Raw genomic sequence first — 18,678 nt, 5'->3', positions numbered from 1 at the left:
GGAAGCAGAAGTGTGTGTTGAAGTGGTTCTGGAGTTGACAACACGTGAGACCCTGCAGGCAGATCAGACATCTCTCGCGTGACAACGCTTTGAGCCTTCAGACAAGCAGGATGGTTCCCTGTCACGATTATGGATGTCATTCGTTATTCCATATTTAAATCACTTGCGTGGATAGTTATCTCCTCACTTATTGTGATTCATGGTAAGTGACTTCTCCATCATCTAACTGCATACTGTTTCTTGTCCACATGCGGATCAGTGTTAACAAATGCTCTATATCAACATACATGTATCTAATGCTTCAATGGGATAGGCCTACTGTAGTTTGCGTTATTTTCCCAGAAAAACTGGACTCTCACACTCAATTTGTACAACACTACTAACTCCAAATGTCTAAGTTTGTTCTTGTTTCAAGATATGTATTTTCTGCATGCTTCTGTGCAGCAAGTGCATGATTAGAATTTCAATTGTGAAGTGGCATCATTGCCAACATCTGATGTCTCTGAGAACAGCAAGGCTTGTTTTGGCTAAAAAAAGACTCAGACAGTGGGGGACCAGCACAGTGACATGCATGGACAACATGATGCAGTGACAGAAGGCAGACACTATACATCTTCGAGACACAACAATCCCCCCAAGTTGTTATCACCGCTGAAACACACAGACGAGACGGACAAGCTGATACGTCAGTGTACATGCAACAGGCTGAAAGAGATGTCAGGTGTCCCACATGTGCCATTTCAGGCTCTCCAGATAGGTTGAAACAAAGACCCTTAGAGGTAATTTGCATGTGAAAAGACGACATGCTGTGGGAGGGAATGGGATGTATAGTTGGTTGCATCTGTCTCTTGAATCTCTGAATCCACTGAACTCAGCTACAGGGGGATAGTGGAAGATCAGCAGCACCACTGTGCCCATTACAGTGCCACCTGTCATGATTTCCTCTGAAATAAATTACTGAATGTTTTCATGTTCGCTTTTTGGGTTACAGTGACTCATTTACACTATCCAGAGATACCTTAAATGATAATTCCAAAGAAACTAGAAAATATTTAATGAGGATAAGGACAGGGATAATAACTGATTGGGTCTGACTGTTCTGTGTTAACTAATTTGCTGGCCAAAGAATGCCATGTTAGGTTTTCTTTTATTTATTTATTTATTTATTTATTATTATGTTACATTGCACAATACGGGATTTTTACAAAAGTAATGGAGAAAAAAAATGTTCAATGTCCATTTTATGCCACATGAAAATTTCATTTAATTACCCCAAAATACATTTGTTCCATAATTGATTTTTTTGGTCAACTGCCCATCTCTTATAAGGATATATACATTTGTTGGGAAATACTAATATAGTAATATAGCCTAATACTAATATTCCTTATGCTCTACAACATATACACGATATAGACATATGGTACAAGTAGCATATCACAAAGTCATGCTGAGTCTGGTCTCAACGTGGCTGCTTTTGGAGATGATTGCAAGTTGCCTGTGAGTCAGACTGTCCTTCGCCAATCATGGAGCACAAGAGCCCGTAGGTTTTGCACTCAACCTGATTGGGCACTTGAAGGAGGATTGTTGCGGCTGTGTGCATACATTTGTGCACTGGAGCTTCATTTTAAAGTTGCAATTTTACCGTAATTGTCATGCAAGACCCACTTCATATCCGTGCAATAACCACTTTGTTGGGCTCAAGATTTTAGGGAAGTGGTTAGGAGTGTTTGTTATCTACGCATGCTCATCTGATTGGGATCCCTCTTCTGTCACTGGATGTCTTTAAGAGCACTAGTCATTTAATGAGGGCTTGATGGGAGCTCCACACAAGGTTTTGCAATCCTAGAACCAAAAATGGCCGCTTGAGTAACTTGATTCCAACAAAGGTAGTAATAAATACAAATTTATGATAAAACTGACCAACTAATATTTTTGATTGATTTCTTGAAGTATGCCTCCTAATTTAAAATAATTTAGATCAGGGCTCATAGAAGGTTGCTTCAGAGTACTGTAACATTTTGTTCTAGCCAGTCTTTGGTGGTTTTAGCTCTATGTTTCGGACCCACCATGAGAGCAAGCTTTCAGACACTGGTCAATTTGACATTTCACTCCAGAATGTCTTGTTTTTAGCTGATACAAACTAAAAACTGACTGTAATTGCTTGCATCTTGAAAACATAAATCTCTCCCCTTCCTCTTTTGCTATTTATGGACACGTGAGTTTTCATGTGCTGAAAACAATGATGTAACTCTCAGATAAGAATTTAAATATTTCCACAATGCATTTCAATACCAGAGTTTGCCTTTTGTATTGTTTTTGTTTCGTGACTTTAGTGAGTACCGGTACTGTTGCGTTAGAAATCGGTTGTTTTTCTGTATTTTTTTTTAGTCATTAGTTTTGAATTTAATGAAATTGTGAATTACCCTTTCAATAGGGTTTCGACAATTTTGTTGATATTTTCTTGATGGAAGGACAGTTTTCAAGGTGATCCTTGAAGGATTTGATGGTGAAGATACAGTTAAAGAGCCATATGCTTCTTAAGAATGGCCGATAGGCGGTCAAAGGACATTGCAATTAATGTTTTGGGTCATTTTTATGAACCAATGAAATCTTTAAATCATCTTTAAGAGGTCATATCAATACAGTAGATACACGTCGACAAGTGACGAAGCCACTGACTCTTTATCACTTCATATGTGATAATATTATTTCCTCAGTGAGGATCAAATGCTGATCCTCTAATTAGTATTTCAGGGGAGGAATGATGTTATTGAAGAGCTCCAAACAGAACACGTGTCACTAATCGCTGAGGGTGTCGTTTACTATGGTAACCTGAATCTGAACCTTTTGGTTCCTAATCTTTAGCAACATGGTATGGACAAAAATATAATGTTATCTTTTGGAATCTTTTCATAATGTTTATGATGACAGCACAAAAATGCTTCAAAAAGTTCACTATACATCATCATCATCATATGTTTATAGGTGCAACTCCTCCACGTGTGGATCTGTGTTCACCAAATCCTTGCCAAAACCAAGCATTGTGTCAAAGCCGCGAGGATGGCTACGCATGCTTCTGTGTGCCGGGCTTCCAGGGTGCTCACTGCCAGATTGATGTCAATGAATGCGTCTCCCAGCCCTGCATCAATGGAGGCACCTGTGAGGACAGAGTGGGCCGCTACTCCTGTCTTTGTGCCACTGGCTTCACTGGTGAGCGAACAGGAACGGTAGTAGATCACACATGATTAATTTAAATCCATTTGATTTGTCTAATATTTCCACTATACATAGAGAGGACGTACGTTTTTGTCTCACAGTGGATATCAAAAGTTTGCTCAATTGCTAGGTCTTTGTGATACAAAATTGAGACCATTTTGAAATATAAAACCTAGCATTTAAACAGAGGTGTTTAGACTACTTTTTTATACCTACAATACAGTAGTGAAGTGACGCAGTTAATGCACACAATTGTGTTTGTTGTTGGCTCAGACTGCAAAAGCTTGTGCGGCATAAAAGCATGTATGATCACAGCCGGTCCACATAAAAGCTTCTCTCATTTTGCACTCTAACATCTGTGTTGCTTTCATTGTCTCAGGGGTTACTTGCGAGGTCTCGATTGATGAGTGTCAATTACAGCCGTGTCTCAATGGCGGCAGTTGCCTCGGCAACGTTGGTAGCTTCGTTTGCACCTGCCCGCCCGGTTTCCAAGGACACCAGTGCGAAATCAACATTGATGAATGCCAAGACAATCCATGCCAAAATGGCGCTCTGTGTATAGATGGAGAGAATGGGTGAGCTATCCGAGGAATCGATTTTTTTAAATATATATATACACAAGGGTTGTTTTAATGCGTTCAGTGTGACTGTGTCCCTTATCTAGCTGTGACTGCTCACAAAATGGTAGAAACTGTGAGGTCCTGAGACAACAATGCTACTCTCAACCCTGTTTCAACAGTGCCACCTGTATGGAGAGTCATGGTCATTACACCTGTCAATGCTTGCCAGGTAAACTACACCATTGACCTTATATGGGGATTGTATTGTACTAGTACATAGTAATAGTCATTTATTTTCTTCTTAATTTCAGGGTTTGAGGGTACACTATGTGAAATAGACATCAATGAGTGTGGCAGTAACCCTTGCTTAAATGGAGGCCGCTGCATCGAGAGGTCATGGCAGGTCCTTTTTGGCATCGAGCCGCTGCTACCTGAACGTTACGACCCACAGCACGCCGCAGGCTACATCTGCAGCTGTCCCCCAGGAACAACAGGTATATATTCTGGTGAATCCACTGCAGTTATCATGCAAGTAGCAGGTTTTACTGATGGTGTCAGTGGAATGTGTAGAGTTCCCTGAGCCTTTTGTAGCCTATGCTGACACATACAGTACCAAGAGTTGTGTTGTAACAATAAACAGTGTGTGCATAGGGTAAGGAATGAGATAAACATTGGGTTATGGAATACTACTTTGGGTGTATAATGCTTTAGAAAGGTAGAACAAAGCAATATAAACCTAATATTAAATATATCACACTGTGTGAGACTGGTGGACAATAACAATGATCGGATAAACAGGATACTGACTTATTTACTGCCATGTGTCTCAAGTAATATTATTGATTTTTATTCCGCCTGAGACAAAATTAGATTTTGTAAAGACAATAAGTTAGTCTGTGAGCTGCCACGGCTAGTGTCACTTTATGTTCTAAAATGGACTCCCTGCCAGTGGCACTGACTCAGTAAGGTGTCCAAATAGCATTAGAGTAATCCCCAGGATCTGGCTTTGCTGGTCCCCACGTATTCAGCCCTGCACAGCTACACACAAGTAGACAAGGAACAGACCTCAACTGCAACAGCCTGTGTCCACTCACATTAATATGGTGCACTTAGACAAGTTAGGGGCCTTTCTGGGGGAAAGAGTGGCGGCATGATGCGGATACACACACCATGGATTTGGGCCATTCTGTTGCTTGGATCAGGTAATTAAGTTATTGAAGTGCATTGTAGCATTGTTCACCCTTTAAAAAAAAAAAATATATATATATATATATATATGTATATATATATATATATATATAGTAAGTACCATGGCTGCAGGGCAACAACAATTATCATTATTTTTACAATAGTAACTCTATAAACACCTTTAGGAGAAAAAAACGTTAAGAGGATAATACAGAACATAGCAGAGTTAAGTAACCTCATGGGCTAGTTAAGTGGTTATTCTCGGTAAAGAAAAAGAGAAAGAAACACTGATGGTATTGTTTTCTGTAGTTTTATATTGTCTGGACCCATAGAATCACTTTCAGAGACTTTGTTTAAACAAAAATTAAATGTCCAGTGTCCAATGTATTTGTTGGACTTGCCTACTTTAACTTGTACTGGGTATATTATTAAATGTGTAACTTAACGTGAGGGGAATATTTATATTGTATTTAGATTACGGTTCAAAATGGCCCTTTTAAAAGTTTAGCATTGTAAGAAAATATTATTTTATTTTGCATGTGTTTAAAAAAAAATGTGATTGTTAAAAGGTCTTTAGGTGTGTTTTTAGTCGTCAAACAAAGTCACAGTATATATTTGCGGTGTTTTACCTGGTCTGATAAGAATGGAATGGATCTTTATTAGTCATTGCACATGCACAAGTTGACCAGTAGAGGGAGACAGGACGGAAAAGCAGGGTACTTTCTTTTCAGTGGTGCTAGATTTTAGGTGAGAAAGGAAGACGCTAGGGAGGTGGAGGGAAAATAAGACAAGGCTCAAGCCAGGCTCCCAAAGGGAGCATATTAGGAGTCTGGAAAAAAGTGGGAATGGGTAGCGGTCAGGCTGAACTATCAGCTTAGTCTGCGCCAGTGCTCCCAAAAAATTTTCTTCAATTTGCTTCAATTTTCTACAAAATGTGCTACATTTCATAGAAAAGATGCGAAGATTTGGGGTAAATTGTTTTGTTTTAACAAGAGCTAGTGTATATTGAAATAATACCCTGGCCCAGAGTCCATAACCTCTTTGAAATGATGAAAAAATACAATGTTGCTGGATTATAGTCAACTTTTGGTTACACTGTAGTGATACACATTTTTTTCCTGCTAAATTGCTGCGGTTTAATTGGTTCCACAGGTTCCTTCTGCCAGGAGCTAATAGACCACTGTGATCCGAGCCCGTGCCAGAATCGGGGGAAGTGTGAGAGCCATGACGGGGGGTACACGTGTCACTGCAGCAAACAACGTAGCAATGGTTACCTTTATGGAGGTGCGAACTGCGATGTGAGGCTGGTGGGCTGTGACGGCCACGAGTGCCAGAACCAAGGCTCCTGCAACCCCTTCCTGCTGGACAGAACTCACGGGTACACATGCTCCTGCTCACCTGGATTCACCGGCCCCCTCTGCAAGACCCCCACCACCTTCTCATTTGAACGTAATGGCTACCTTCTGCTGCAGAGCCCCTTTGTGGATGCTGAGATCTCTTGCAACATCACCCTCAGCTTCAAGTCGGTGCTGCCCAGGGCTGTATTGTTCCAGCGGAGCATCAGGGGCCTGCTGCTGTGTCTGGAGCTGCAAGAGGGCCAGCTTCACCTCACGCTTAGAAGGCAAGCTTCTGCCGGGCTCCAAGTACAGAGTCGAATCGGGGCTTTGGAGCTGTCCCACATAGTCACTGACGGGGAGTGGCATACTGTCGAGGCAGTGCTCACAAACTGGGTGCTCAGTCTGAGACTCTTGAATGATGCGGCGAAATGTGAGAGGCAGTCATGCTACAAGGTGGCGCCGGTCCAGAATAACATGGACGGCCTGGTGTCGCCTCCTCAAAACACCTTTATTGGAGGGGTGATAAAGGACTCCAGCGAGGATGTCGAAATTCCGCCATTCATTGGTTGCATGCGGGATGTCTTGGTGGACTGGCAACTGATTGTCCCGGAGGAGTGGCTGAGCGACTCTGCTGTAAACGTGTCCCCTGGCTGCAGCCATCGGGATCGCTGCTTGGATGTGCCTTGCCAAAACAATGGAGTGTGTGTCAACTTGTGGCAGAGCTACCAGTGCCAGTGTCCAAGGCCTTACGAGGGCCAAGACTGTGAAGAGGGTACGTTTTTACATGAGGGGTCATAATAATCAGCATTAGCTCTCACACACACTACTAAAAGACATATTTCAGTACATTGTATGAGCACATTTTTGTGTCTTATATGAAAATATTTCAGTATGATGTGTGAAAGGATGTCAGCAGCGTATGAGAGGTAACGCTGAATGATGTCCCTGAGGGCCCCTCATATGTTTCAAAGCAACAACACAGTCACTGGCCACTGCAACTCAGTTTTCATTGCTATTCATTCATCACTATGTTTATTATTCTAGTTCAGTGTAGAGAGTCCATTTCTAAATCATTACCAATTAGGACTGGACGATTATGGAAAAAATAATAATCTTAATTATTTTTGATTAAGTTTGAAATCACAATTAATGAAATTATTATTTTTTTATTTTAAAAGTAAAAAAAAAAAATTACTACTAAAACTCAACTACTCAAAACTATGACCATAGCCTTACACCCATTCATCCACATGAACACTATTCTTCATGTGAAATTCAAGCCTCTTGCATTTTCATTCATTTTCATTACATTACCCTGTTTATCACATTTGTTTCATCTTATGTTATTTTATCAAGTCTGTGGGCTAACCTGGGACCTCATGGATTGTATTTTGTGCTATGTCATGTAATGGTATGGGGGGAAAAAAGTCCTTGGATACATGTATCCTTGAATTTTGAGAAAATGAAATTTTCTAGAATCCTTGAAAACTCAGCTTTTAATATGACTTAAAAGGACAGCAATAAATTAAATTAGTAAGAATGTAAAATAAGAATATACACTAACATAGCAATTGATAAACGAATACTTGTACTGGGTGTTCCTGCACGTTTTGGCCTCTTCGGGGCAGTGTGGTGCCGTGCATCCATGGTGTACACTTACAAAGAGAACAGAAGAAAGTTGAGATTGAATTCTGTTAAAAAAACTCGTTTTTCACAAATTGGGAATAATTTGTGCCTTTGAGTAGTGTTATCTTACCTGTGAGGTTGTGTTTCCATAACATTTTTGCGTGAATATTTGTTATTTGAAGGTAAAACACTCCCAAAGTCTATTGCTAATTCCCATCCTCCATTCACTTTAGCATTAGCGCTAGGTTATATTTAAATATACAGTGGGGTCTTGTCATGTGTTTAGTTTTACAGTTACCTCCAACTGGGGTGTCATTAAATAGCTGAAAGGACGTTTAGGGACGGCAGAATCACTTTGAATCGCTCTGGCTTTGCTACAAGCAACAGTTTAACAGTTTAATAGCTGGACTGTTGAACCTAGTTTGCTGTACTTCGGTGTACTGAATGCCCAAGTTCTTTCTCAGAGGATATCTGTAGGCCCTTAAGTCTATAAAAGCGATCGTCTGATGGGGGACACCCACTCACATGCTCACCTCAACATCTATGAAGTGGCATGTCTATGATTGTAAAGGGTAGCAGCTCATATCAGAAAAGCACTGACACTGTACAGACGTCATGCCACATGCAGGCTGCTGGTTGCAAACTTTTTCCTTCCTTTCACTTTTCAGTTTGGCTTCTTTTGTGAGAAATATCATTGTTGCAAGCAAATTCAATGGATTGACACCATCCATCCATTTTCCAACAGCCATTCACACTTACATACAGGTTTTGGAAATGTGGAAGGAAATCTTGAGAAAACTCACACAATCACTTGGAGAGCATGCAAAGTCCACACAGGCTCATTTTGAATCCCACCTGATTGTGAGGCACTCATGCTAACCACTGGACTAGGAGTTACCGTAACGATGCGGTGACTATTGTGGCTCCTTTTAGCTAAATTTGCCAACCAAAATCATAATAAGATTTATTGGGAGAAACACGGAAAATAACAATGACCATTAGAGGGTGACAGAACGAGAAGCCTGGCGGTTTGCTAATTAGCGCACCAAGTTTCTTCGCTAACAAAGGAGGGAGGGGAAGAATATAAGGCTAAAAAATATTTGAAATTATATAACACACATTTTTGCATTTCTCATTGCTAGAAAATAAATCTGACCCAAAAACAAAATGGAAGCAGTGCATGTGCGTCCAAGAGAACCACTATGAAATGAAGAGAATGTTATATACTGGGAATGTATGTATACAATTTCATGGAACAAAAATCTTTTCCCTCACCTTCAGAACATGTGACCGCACGCTTTGGGAGCGAGGACTCACTCAGTTACGCTGCCTTCACCGTCACAGATGATCTGGGTCAGGGCCTCTCAATCTCTCTCTTCCTGCGCACACGCAAGCCCGGCGGCCTCCTGCTGGCTGTGAGCAACAGCGGCACGCAGTACCTGCATGTGTGGCTGGAGGACGGCGTGGTCACGGCTCAGCTGGGTGATGCCGAGAGCCTGAGGGGAGAGAGCGCCGTCGACGACGGCCAAGTTCACTTTGTGAATGTGGAGGTGGCGAAGGGGCGAATGACGCTGCACGTGGAGGCTCACAAACAAGCTGAGGTGGAGGTCATGACTGATGGGCTGCAAGAAGGAGATGCTGTTTATGTTGGAGGTTTGCTGGAGAGTGATGCTACTGAAGTGTTTGGGGGACATTTTAAAGGATGCATTCAAGACCTGCGGATAAATGACAGGAGGCTGCAGTTTTTTGGTTTGGGCACTTCAGTGACAACATTCCCATTGCAACTTATGGAAAATGTGACTGCTGGCTGCTCTGGTGACAACACCTGCAGTGTAAGTGGACCAGCTCAACTCTTTGCAGTCCTTTTATAAAGTGAAGTTGCATTTCATGATGAATACAAAACTTTCAAAATGAGCTGACTGTACCTCACTTGTATCATTCTCTCTTCTTCAGAGGAACCCTTGTCTAAATGGGGGGATGTGTTACACCATGTGGGACGATTTTAGCTGCTCGTGCCCACCCAGCACTGCCGGGCAACACTGTGAAGAGGTCAGATGGTGCGAATTGTCTCCATGTCCTGCGGATGCTGAGTGCAAGATACTCAACCAAGGATATGAATGTAAGTCAAAGCATCAGTCCGATGATGAGATTCATTCCTTAATCCATTTCCATGCAAATTATTTTGTTAAAATAGTTTAGCAAAACACAGTTTGGTGGTTATGTACTGTACTCATAACTCAAAATAGCTCTCAGTATAACTCCAATTCCAATAATAAACAATTGGTAACAATTTATTATAACTATCTGTTATAATTAAGTAATAGATCATTGGTAAACTGTTAATTAGTTATTTACTAACAGTTAGAGGAATAGTTTCAACAGGTCTCTAGTAATTTACTAAAAGCTTGTTTATTACCTATTTTTTATCTAGTAGGTATAGTTATAAATCATTAACTATAACTCATTACCTAACAGTTTATCTATAATATATTAACTATTAATAATAATAATTATAAATCCTTAACAAACTTAAACAATACGCCATTAATTCATTAATTAACAGTGTACTAATGATCTATTAACTAGTTATAACAGAGGTTGTTGTTTTTTTAGTTCATTTTAGTGTATTATGAATTTATTTTGAAAGTGCAGATCAAATTGCCTTTGTAAATGCAGGATCAACTATATTAGGGGTAAATGTGAAATTAATATCTTAAAATATTTTGTAATTGCGAGATGCTCCATCTACCTTTCAGCTAAGCATCATAGAAATATTAAATCAGAATTCTTACACTCCATTATAATACTGTACACATCTTACTATGAGGTATATAACCTTTAAGTTGTCTCCAGGGTCAACGATCGATCAGTCAGTCAGTCAGTCAGTCAGTCAGTCAGTTTTTTTAAGTGCAAAATCAACATGGTCCCAATGCACTTTACAATAAAAATCACGCACAATTTAAACACTTTACACAAAAAAAGACATGCATGTAACATGCTTAGCGACCTCAATCCACTCGCACAGTGCTCCATGAAGTACAGTAGAATTGGCTTGTGCCTGTATTATTGATCCTTTGTCTCTAAGCAAGCCCCATGATACTATAGGTGATTAACTCACTTGAGTAACTAAAAACGACTACTTTACACAAAATTACATTATTAATTTGCTTGAAATTAGTTGGGTGTGAAATGAATCATTTGAATAGAGAACTTTGAAAATCAATATGGATTTAGAGAAAAACCATCAACCTCAACCTGGCAGTCATTGAACTTATAGAAGCTATAGCTACAAATATAGATAATAAAGAATTTACTATTGGGATTTTTATAGATTAAAAAAAAAACATTTGATACTATAGATCATAGTATATTATTGAATAAATTAGAGCGATACGGCATAAGAGGCTTAGCATATACAGTAAATGGATTAAAAGTAACCTAGATAGCAGATATAAGAATTTGCAGTTCAACAACATACAATCAAAATAATTGATGATCTCTCACGGCATTCCCCAAAAGTCAGTGCTTGGCCCTAAATTATTTAGATTATATATAAACGATATCTGCTGTGTGTCCAAAATACTTAAAAGTGTTTTGTTTGCTGATGACACAACTTTCTATTGCTCTGGAGAAAATGTAATGTGTAAGCCTTTGTGCTGATTTACATATCTGTAAAAATGTTTGCTTATCAACTAAATGTACAATACTGTTGGCATATCGATGCACGTATAAGTGCAGCTGCTTATGTGTAAGTTTTTTTGTAAGGGGGTAGGACTTGATACGTTTTTTACTTCTTCCTACTCCCTTTTGAACATGTAAGCTGTGCTTAATGATGATTATGTATGTAAACATAAACTTTTCTTTTAAAATATTTTTATTTTAATTGCAGTATTTCTGTTGCTGGTTTATATTTTCAATAAACAAAAAAAAACAAAAAACAAAAACGTTGAGCAAGTAGCCTGCCAGAGGAGGAAGAAACTGCAATGTGACACTGTTATTTTTTTTCACACTTTTGTAGACAGCCTAGCCTTTGTAGTTGCTCTACTGAATCTGAACATTACTACAGTATCGTATATACATTCTAGGATTTATATAGAGCTGTAAAAGCACTGCTAAAACAAATCTACTAGTAGTGAGCAAATACATTTGCATGTTAATGTATATTGTAAGTTGTAAAATATATCTTATTTTGTTATTGTATATCTTATAACACTGACTTGCTTTCTTTATCACTGATTGCCTGGGGAAAATATCATAGTTCTACTGCCTGTGTGTACCCAAATGCAAGGAAAGACGGCAGGAAATACCATAGCATTATTTCTCTTAAATAAAATAAAGGAGCTGAATGGCAGTAAAAATCCCAAATGGTAAAGTTCCAAAACATAGCAACATAGAAACTCAGGCGACCACTAAGACAACAACCACATAATGACTGAAAAGAAACCTGAAATCTAGGTAAATACATACTGTACCAATTTTAATAGATTTTTAAAATGTGAGAGACCTCACACATGGCAAGTGGGGAAAAAAATTGGTAAGCAGATGTCTTTTGTAATACCAAGACTGGCCTGTGAGAAGCGGTATGGTGCTACAGGACATCCAGACTGTAGGAAAATAGAAAGAAGAAGAAAGTGTAGTGGCAGAAGAAATAGAAGAAGCTAGGCTAACTGTTAGCTTGCCAGCATTGTTGTTGCATTTACAAACTCTTCTCCTTGTCATTTTTATTTTGGTGAATGACTTGGAAGACATGTTATACAAATACTCAATACAACCAATTGCTTCTCTATTTGTGTCCAGCAACAGGGCAATCTTAAACAAGCTTGCCAATTAATTCGCTATTAGGTCGTTTCATGTCACAATCATATTGTTTGTGGATCACTTAAAATATTGAATGGGCTTAGCTTTTTATGGTAAATGGACTGCATTTATATAGCATTTTAACTACACCATATGGTGCCCAAAGCGCTTTACAATTAAGCCTCACATTGACCCATTCACAAATCAGGGTTCAGTGTCTTGCTTAAGGACACTTCTACATGGTCACCACCAGGGGTGAGGATCAAACCCACAACCTTACGGATGGGAGACGACCACTCAACCACTGAGCCACACTGCCCTGTTTATGATTGGTAATCAACCAGACCAGCCAGATTAGAAGAGAAAACTCTCTAAACGGGTTAACCACCAGAGGTGTAAAATCCAGCTCCAGAAAGCGAAAATGCTAGCTCCGGAAGTCGTTTACCTTCCAGTGACTAAAGCCAAACTGAGTCAGGGTTTTTTACTTTCTGGACCTGAATTTTACACCTCTGTTAACCGCACAGCATAGAATGAAAACAAAACAAGGTTATTTTAGTTAACAAAAACTAACTAAAATTCCAAAAACAATTTCGTTAACAAAATAAAATAAAAACGAAAATGTAAAAAAAAGAAGAAAGAAAAGTAACTAAAACAAAATGTATGTTTACAAAACTACATAAAACTAACTTTAATTATATGTCCTTCATTTTAGTCTTAGTAAATTAAGTTAATGCATGAGCCTTTAGGGTTGATTTTGAATGTGATTTTAAGTATATTTATTTCGATATTAACCGGAATAAGGACAAGAAGTGACAACATCTAGCAGCCAATAGAAAAGTACCTTCAGATGGCGAGACTCCTCGCCGACAATTTTGCGTGCTTGACTTTTGGCTCCAATGGCTCGGCTTGCCTGCTTTTTCATTTACAGTTTTTCTCCATAGCTTTGGCACATTTTTTTTTGTTAGTGCGCGTGAGTGGGGGGAAACACAAACAATGCATTTATTTTTTACAGTGGAATCTGTTTATCATCTCAGTCTCTCTCGCTGAATTGGGAGACTGGCTTAAAGGAAACAAAAAGAAGATTCTTGCTAGCACAGTTCTTTCAGTAGTTCTCAAAAACGGGTGCTTACTTATGCTGTTTGTCATTTTGAGGCTTAATGTAATATTGACACATAAACAAAAGAGAATTAGACATTATACAGTATGTTTAAAAAAACAAAAGTCTGCTAATGCTAACATGTAACGCTAAGACATGCTAACTCTTACTCCCTTTGAGTTTAATCAAGGCTCAACTTGGTTCTTGGATTTTAACTAGAGCTGTCAATTGATTACATTTTTAAAATCAGATTAATCACATCTTAGAATTTTGATTAATCGCTTAATTAAAAAGGCTTTTTTTAAATCAACATTACCACCAAATTTAAAGAGCACCTGTTAAGCGTTATTTATTTTTTACATTTAATGTTATGAGGACGTCTTCAAAATGATTTATCCACTGCATACGCCCATCCTCCTCCTTTTCTAATCAGTTAATTACTTGCATAATTGAAAATGAAAAGAAATAGTTTGACATAAACAAATATTCTGAATGTCATATGCAAACATTTATTAAAGGCTTTACTTCAATGCATGTAGTTATGTTTATTGCTCAAACACAACCTGTGCTACCTTTAACGTAACCATCCACTGTCAAGATAAAGGATAATCTGTGGTCAAAATTGATATTGCGATTAATCTGAGTTAATACATGATTAATGCGATATTTTTTGGGATTAATTAATTATTTAACACTTTAACTTTGACAGCACTAATTTTAACAGACATTTAATGTTGTCTACATGTCTTTTACATGTTACAGTTTTTCTCCATAGGTTTAGCACATTTCTTGAAACTGAGATGACATTTTCAAAATACCATGGACAAATCCCAAAACCAACTTAAAATTGCTTTCATCAAATTGCCAATATCTTAGTACATGTCTCAATTGCCTCAGTGGATCTGTGCACATGGTTTTGTACATTTAGCCTACAGTTAGCACAATGTGGCCACATTTAGCACATTTTTCAAATGAATAGATCTTGCTGATTGAACTGGATTAGTTGTTTTTCAGTCTAATGGCTATGCTCTCCAAAATATGTCAGCAAGATTTTAGTGTGTAAGTCATAATATGCAAAATCATCTGTTCAATTGTCAAAATTAGTCCAGCATATCACAGGGGATCAGTGTAGACTTTGCAAGGCAAGACTTTGCTTTGGCCAAAACAGAGAGCTGGATGGATGGATGGTCAATAGGGGGAAAGTGACAATAGTGACTGCACAGTAAATTCTGTAGAGTAAATTTGACTCTATTTAGAGTGGGACCAAATATACTCTGTTTTAGAGTAATATTTACACTTGGAGGAGAGTAAAATAAAGAATTGAAAAAAATAAAATAAAAGTCACTCAAGGGTTGAGTAGCCTAACCTTCAGGTTGGGAGATGGCTGCAGTAGCACCTGAGCTATGCCACTTCTACTTGCTTAGCTCCAAGATGTTTTTTGGTCTCGGAGATTTGAAGATTCCAGCTGACACGAGCGATATACTTACGACAGTAACACACAGCAGAAGATCTGTTGCTCAGGGTGTCGATTGGCTGTCTCCCAAGATGAAGGTCGTTCCTCAATCCTTGAATGACTTTTATTAATTTATTTGTCTCTTCTTTATTTCATACTCTTCCAAGTGTAAATATTACTCTAAAACTGAGTCTATTTGGTCCCACTCTAAATAGTAAAAATCCCCCCCTCAGTTTTATATATAATTGTATTTTGTTAGCGGCACCTCTGCTGTTTTGACAAAACATCTAATGATTTTAACTTGCAGTGCTCACACAATGCCAAAGGGACGATGCATTTTCGGGGCACTGACTAATTGTATGACATAGAAATTTGATTTTGACACATCGGTGAGCTGTTTTGGGAGAGATATGAGCTTTTGCAGATGATCCATGGTGTTGTGCAAAATCATCCAAGTTATTTTTGGCAAACGTACTAAGTGAATGCAAATGAGCCAAAGCAATTGAGAAGGATCTTTGCAGTTGTGACCGACTCTTTGATTGCGAAAGGAACTTGGAGTGAAGCATGTGTGACCAGTTTTGGGATAGGTATGTGCTTTTGCTAACGAACTGATAGGTTGTGCATAAATGTAAGTCTGCCTGGCCAAATGAGCTTGCAGTTTTGAAAATGTCATCTCAGTTTCAAAAAAATGTGCCAAACCTATGGAGGAAATTATAACTTGGCCGAAAGGCGATGCTAGGTAAGAAATGTGTTACAGAACAGAACCACCCTGAAAACGAATTAAAACTAACTAAAATCAAAAATCAAAACTCAAAACAAAACAAAATGTAAAAATGAAATTAGGTTCCTTATGTTTAATTTTTAAATGTTATGTTAAAGATGTACTTAAGTGCATATAGTGTATTTGTCATGCCCTTCTAGGTTACACCAAGGCCACTTTCCTGAACGACAGCACTGTGTTGGTCTACAGAGGAAATGGCCGCATATTCCGCAACCTAACCAACCTCTGTGTGAACCTACGCACTCGGAAACGTAACGCGGCCATCCTCCATGCGGAGAAGGACTCTGCCTTCGTCACCCTTTCTGTCCAGGATGGCTTCCTCTTCATGGAGTTACGGAGCTCCACCAGATACGCAGAAGGCGTGGAGGAAGACAAGCCAACAGAGTCCACAGTCAGCCTCAACAGCATGAAATCTGTCAGCGATGGCGAGTGGCACAGTGTCCACTTGTTCATGACTGCACCGTGGGCTAATATGTCTCAGTGGACTCTGGTGCTGGATGATGACGTAGATGAAGCTATCACCTCCGGCGGTCAAGGGGGCAACCTGGACTTCCTCAGGGAGGGGGTGGACATCTTCCTGGGAGGTTTGGCTCCCGACCTCGGGTGGTCCCTGGCAGGGTGCCTGAGCACAGTGGAGCTGGGCGGGATTGCTCTGCCTTACTTCAGCCCTTCTCAGGTGAACCTTCCACGTCTGCAGGAGGAGAAATTCACCTTGACGTCACTTAATCCTCCGCTGGTCGGTTGCAGCGGGAGGTCCGTGTGTACTCCCGATCCATGCTTGAATGGAGGGGAGTGCCAGGACTTATTCAACTACTACAACTGCAGCTGTGCTGAGGGCTGGGCAGGGAGGCATTGTGGTTTCTTCACTGACACCTGCGCCTCCAATCCTTGTATCCACGGCAACTGCAGCATCAACGGGCTGATCTACGAGTGCTCCTGCGAACTCGGGTACACGGGAGCGGACTGTGAGGAGGAGGTAGACATCTGTGAGAACCACCTGTGCGCACATGGCGCCACCTGTCTGCATGGACCTGACCGATATTCCTGTTTGTGCCCTGATAACTACACCGGACCTCTCTGCAAGTAAGTCCTGGCTGGTAGAATAAAGAAGAATTGTTATTGTTTCCTCTTATAGCTTAAAGAGAAATTAAACTAGAAACAGCAGAGTACACGTTAGACATCCAATTAGTTTGTGAGCTTGTTCTGGAGGTAATAAAAGTTAGTCGGCATGAGACACTGCGGCAGCAAAGCACATTACCGTGCATGACAAGGAAGAAAGAGAAAAAGCCATAGCTACTATTTTATTTTAACCGCCTTCCACGCAAAATTAGCTGGGATCGACTTCAGCTCATCTGTGATCCTAATTAGGAAAAAGAGTCATCGAAATGAGATGAATGGAAATAAATACACAAAATTCACACACCTACATTTTCTTTCATGATAAACCACAAATTTTCCCTGAAATTGGTTTGGTTGTTATTAGGGCTGGGTATCGATTCTAATTTCCTCAATCAATTACATTTTGATTAGATTTTCTTCCCGATTCTATTTGCTTCAATTCGATCCGAAATTGAATAAATATGGAACATCAATTCTACTTAAATATAAAGGACATGATCAAAACTCCACAAAGTAAATTCCAAATAAAATTTTGCAGAGGCAGTAACAGGTTGAATGATTTAGTTGATTAATGACCTATTGTGTTTCTCTGTTTTTATTTAACTATAAGCTACATAAGTATTTTTTGTGATACATATTATTTATATATGATGTGTGATGATGTGTATTGCTGCTGGTAACGCTGGGAATTTCTTCACCCGTGGGATAAATAAAGGTGTAGCTTATCTTAATATCTTATCCCCGTATTATAATAAAAGTGTTACACAAACATTGACATCATCAAGGATGAGATGAAACTATTTTCCTAATTCTAAGTGAATAATTATAAACATATAAAAAATACTTTTAAATTCATGTGAACAGTAAATTTTAAGAAAACAGTAAGATGAAAAAATGGCCTTTAAAATTTGTATTTCTTGTGAATTTATGGGAAAAAGATGACTCTTTCTGATTCATGGTTGTATGAATCGATATCAGGCCCCAAATGGAAAATCGATTCAATATCAATTATTCCTTTTTTTTTTTTTTTACCCAGCTCTAGTAGTTATTGAGTTGCTAATTAGCGCCAGAGTCACAGTAGAACTTGTTGGGCCATTCTCCCATCACGTGTGCAACAATTCTTCAATCTTTAATAATAATTAAATATTTAACAATAATTGAGACCTCATATATGATATTTATTGTGTCTAAGGTTAACTCATTTAGCATTAAATAAGCAGTAGTTTGAATGCTACATGTATTCTGGTAGGGGTGGAAAGAAAAACAAAGCGCCGAGGGGAAACCTGATTTTTGGTTCTAGGACAGCTGATTTGAGGTCTTTTTATCAACGCAGAGTAGTTTTACCTGGCGTTACCCCCACGACACTAAAAAGGCCACATCAATGGAGCCTCGATTCGTCGAGTCACCATGGCAACGGCGACGCAGAGCGCGGCGCCACCCTCTGCTTCTGCGTTTTTTTTACCCCTCTCAATTGGAAATCTTAATATGATCATATGCCGGAT

General features: G+C 39.2%; 1 protein-coding gene across 4 annotated transcripts in view; it reads left to right on the top strand.

Moving 5' to 3' along the window:
* The first annotated feature begins 5 nt into the window (after positions 1-5).
* The window catches only part of crb1 (crumbs cell polarity complex component 1), a 32,958-nt gene continuing 14,285 nt past the window's right edge, over positions 6-18,678 (top strand). For 2 of the 4 annotated variants that reach the window (XM_086089995.1, XM_086089994.1), the window contains exons 1-9: positions 6-202; positions 2,989-3,213; positions 3,599-3,794; positions 3,884-4,008; positions 4,091-4,273; positions 6,120-7,076; positions 9,212-9,762; positions 9,884-10,049; positions 16,198-17,140. In XM_086089995.1, coding sequence (XP_085946121.1) covers positions 130-202; positions 2,989-3,213; positions 3,599-3,794; positions 3,884-4,008; positions 4,091-4,273; positions 6,120-7,076; positions 9,212-9,762; positions 9,884-10,049; positions 16,198-17,140 — 3,419 coding nt within the window. In that variant the 5' untranslated portion in view covers positions 6-129. Of the gene's footprint in view, positions 203-2,988; positions 3,214-3,598; positions 3,795-3,883; positions 4,009-4,090; positions 4,274-4,823; positions 4,982-6,119; positions 7,077-9,211; positions 9,763-9,883; positions 10,050-16,197; positions 17,141-18,678 lie in introns of those variants that run through there. The other 2 variants (XM_086089997.1, XM_086089996.1) reach the window with 1 other exon arrangement.

The sequence above is a fragment of the Leptonotus elevatus genome, chromosome 11 (assembly GCF_054856555.1).
Source record: "Leptonotus elevatus isolate MCC_2025b chromosome 11, RoL_Lele_1.0, whole genome shotgun sequence".
NCBI lineage: Eukaryota > Metazoa > Chordata > Actinopteri > Syngnathiformes > Syngnathidae > Leptonotus > Leptonotus elevatus.
Note: the sequence above shows the minus strand (reverse complement) of the source record. Positions and strands in the feature narration are given on the sequence as shown.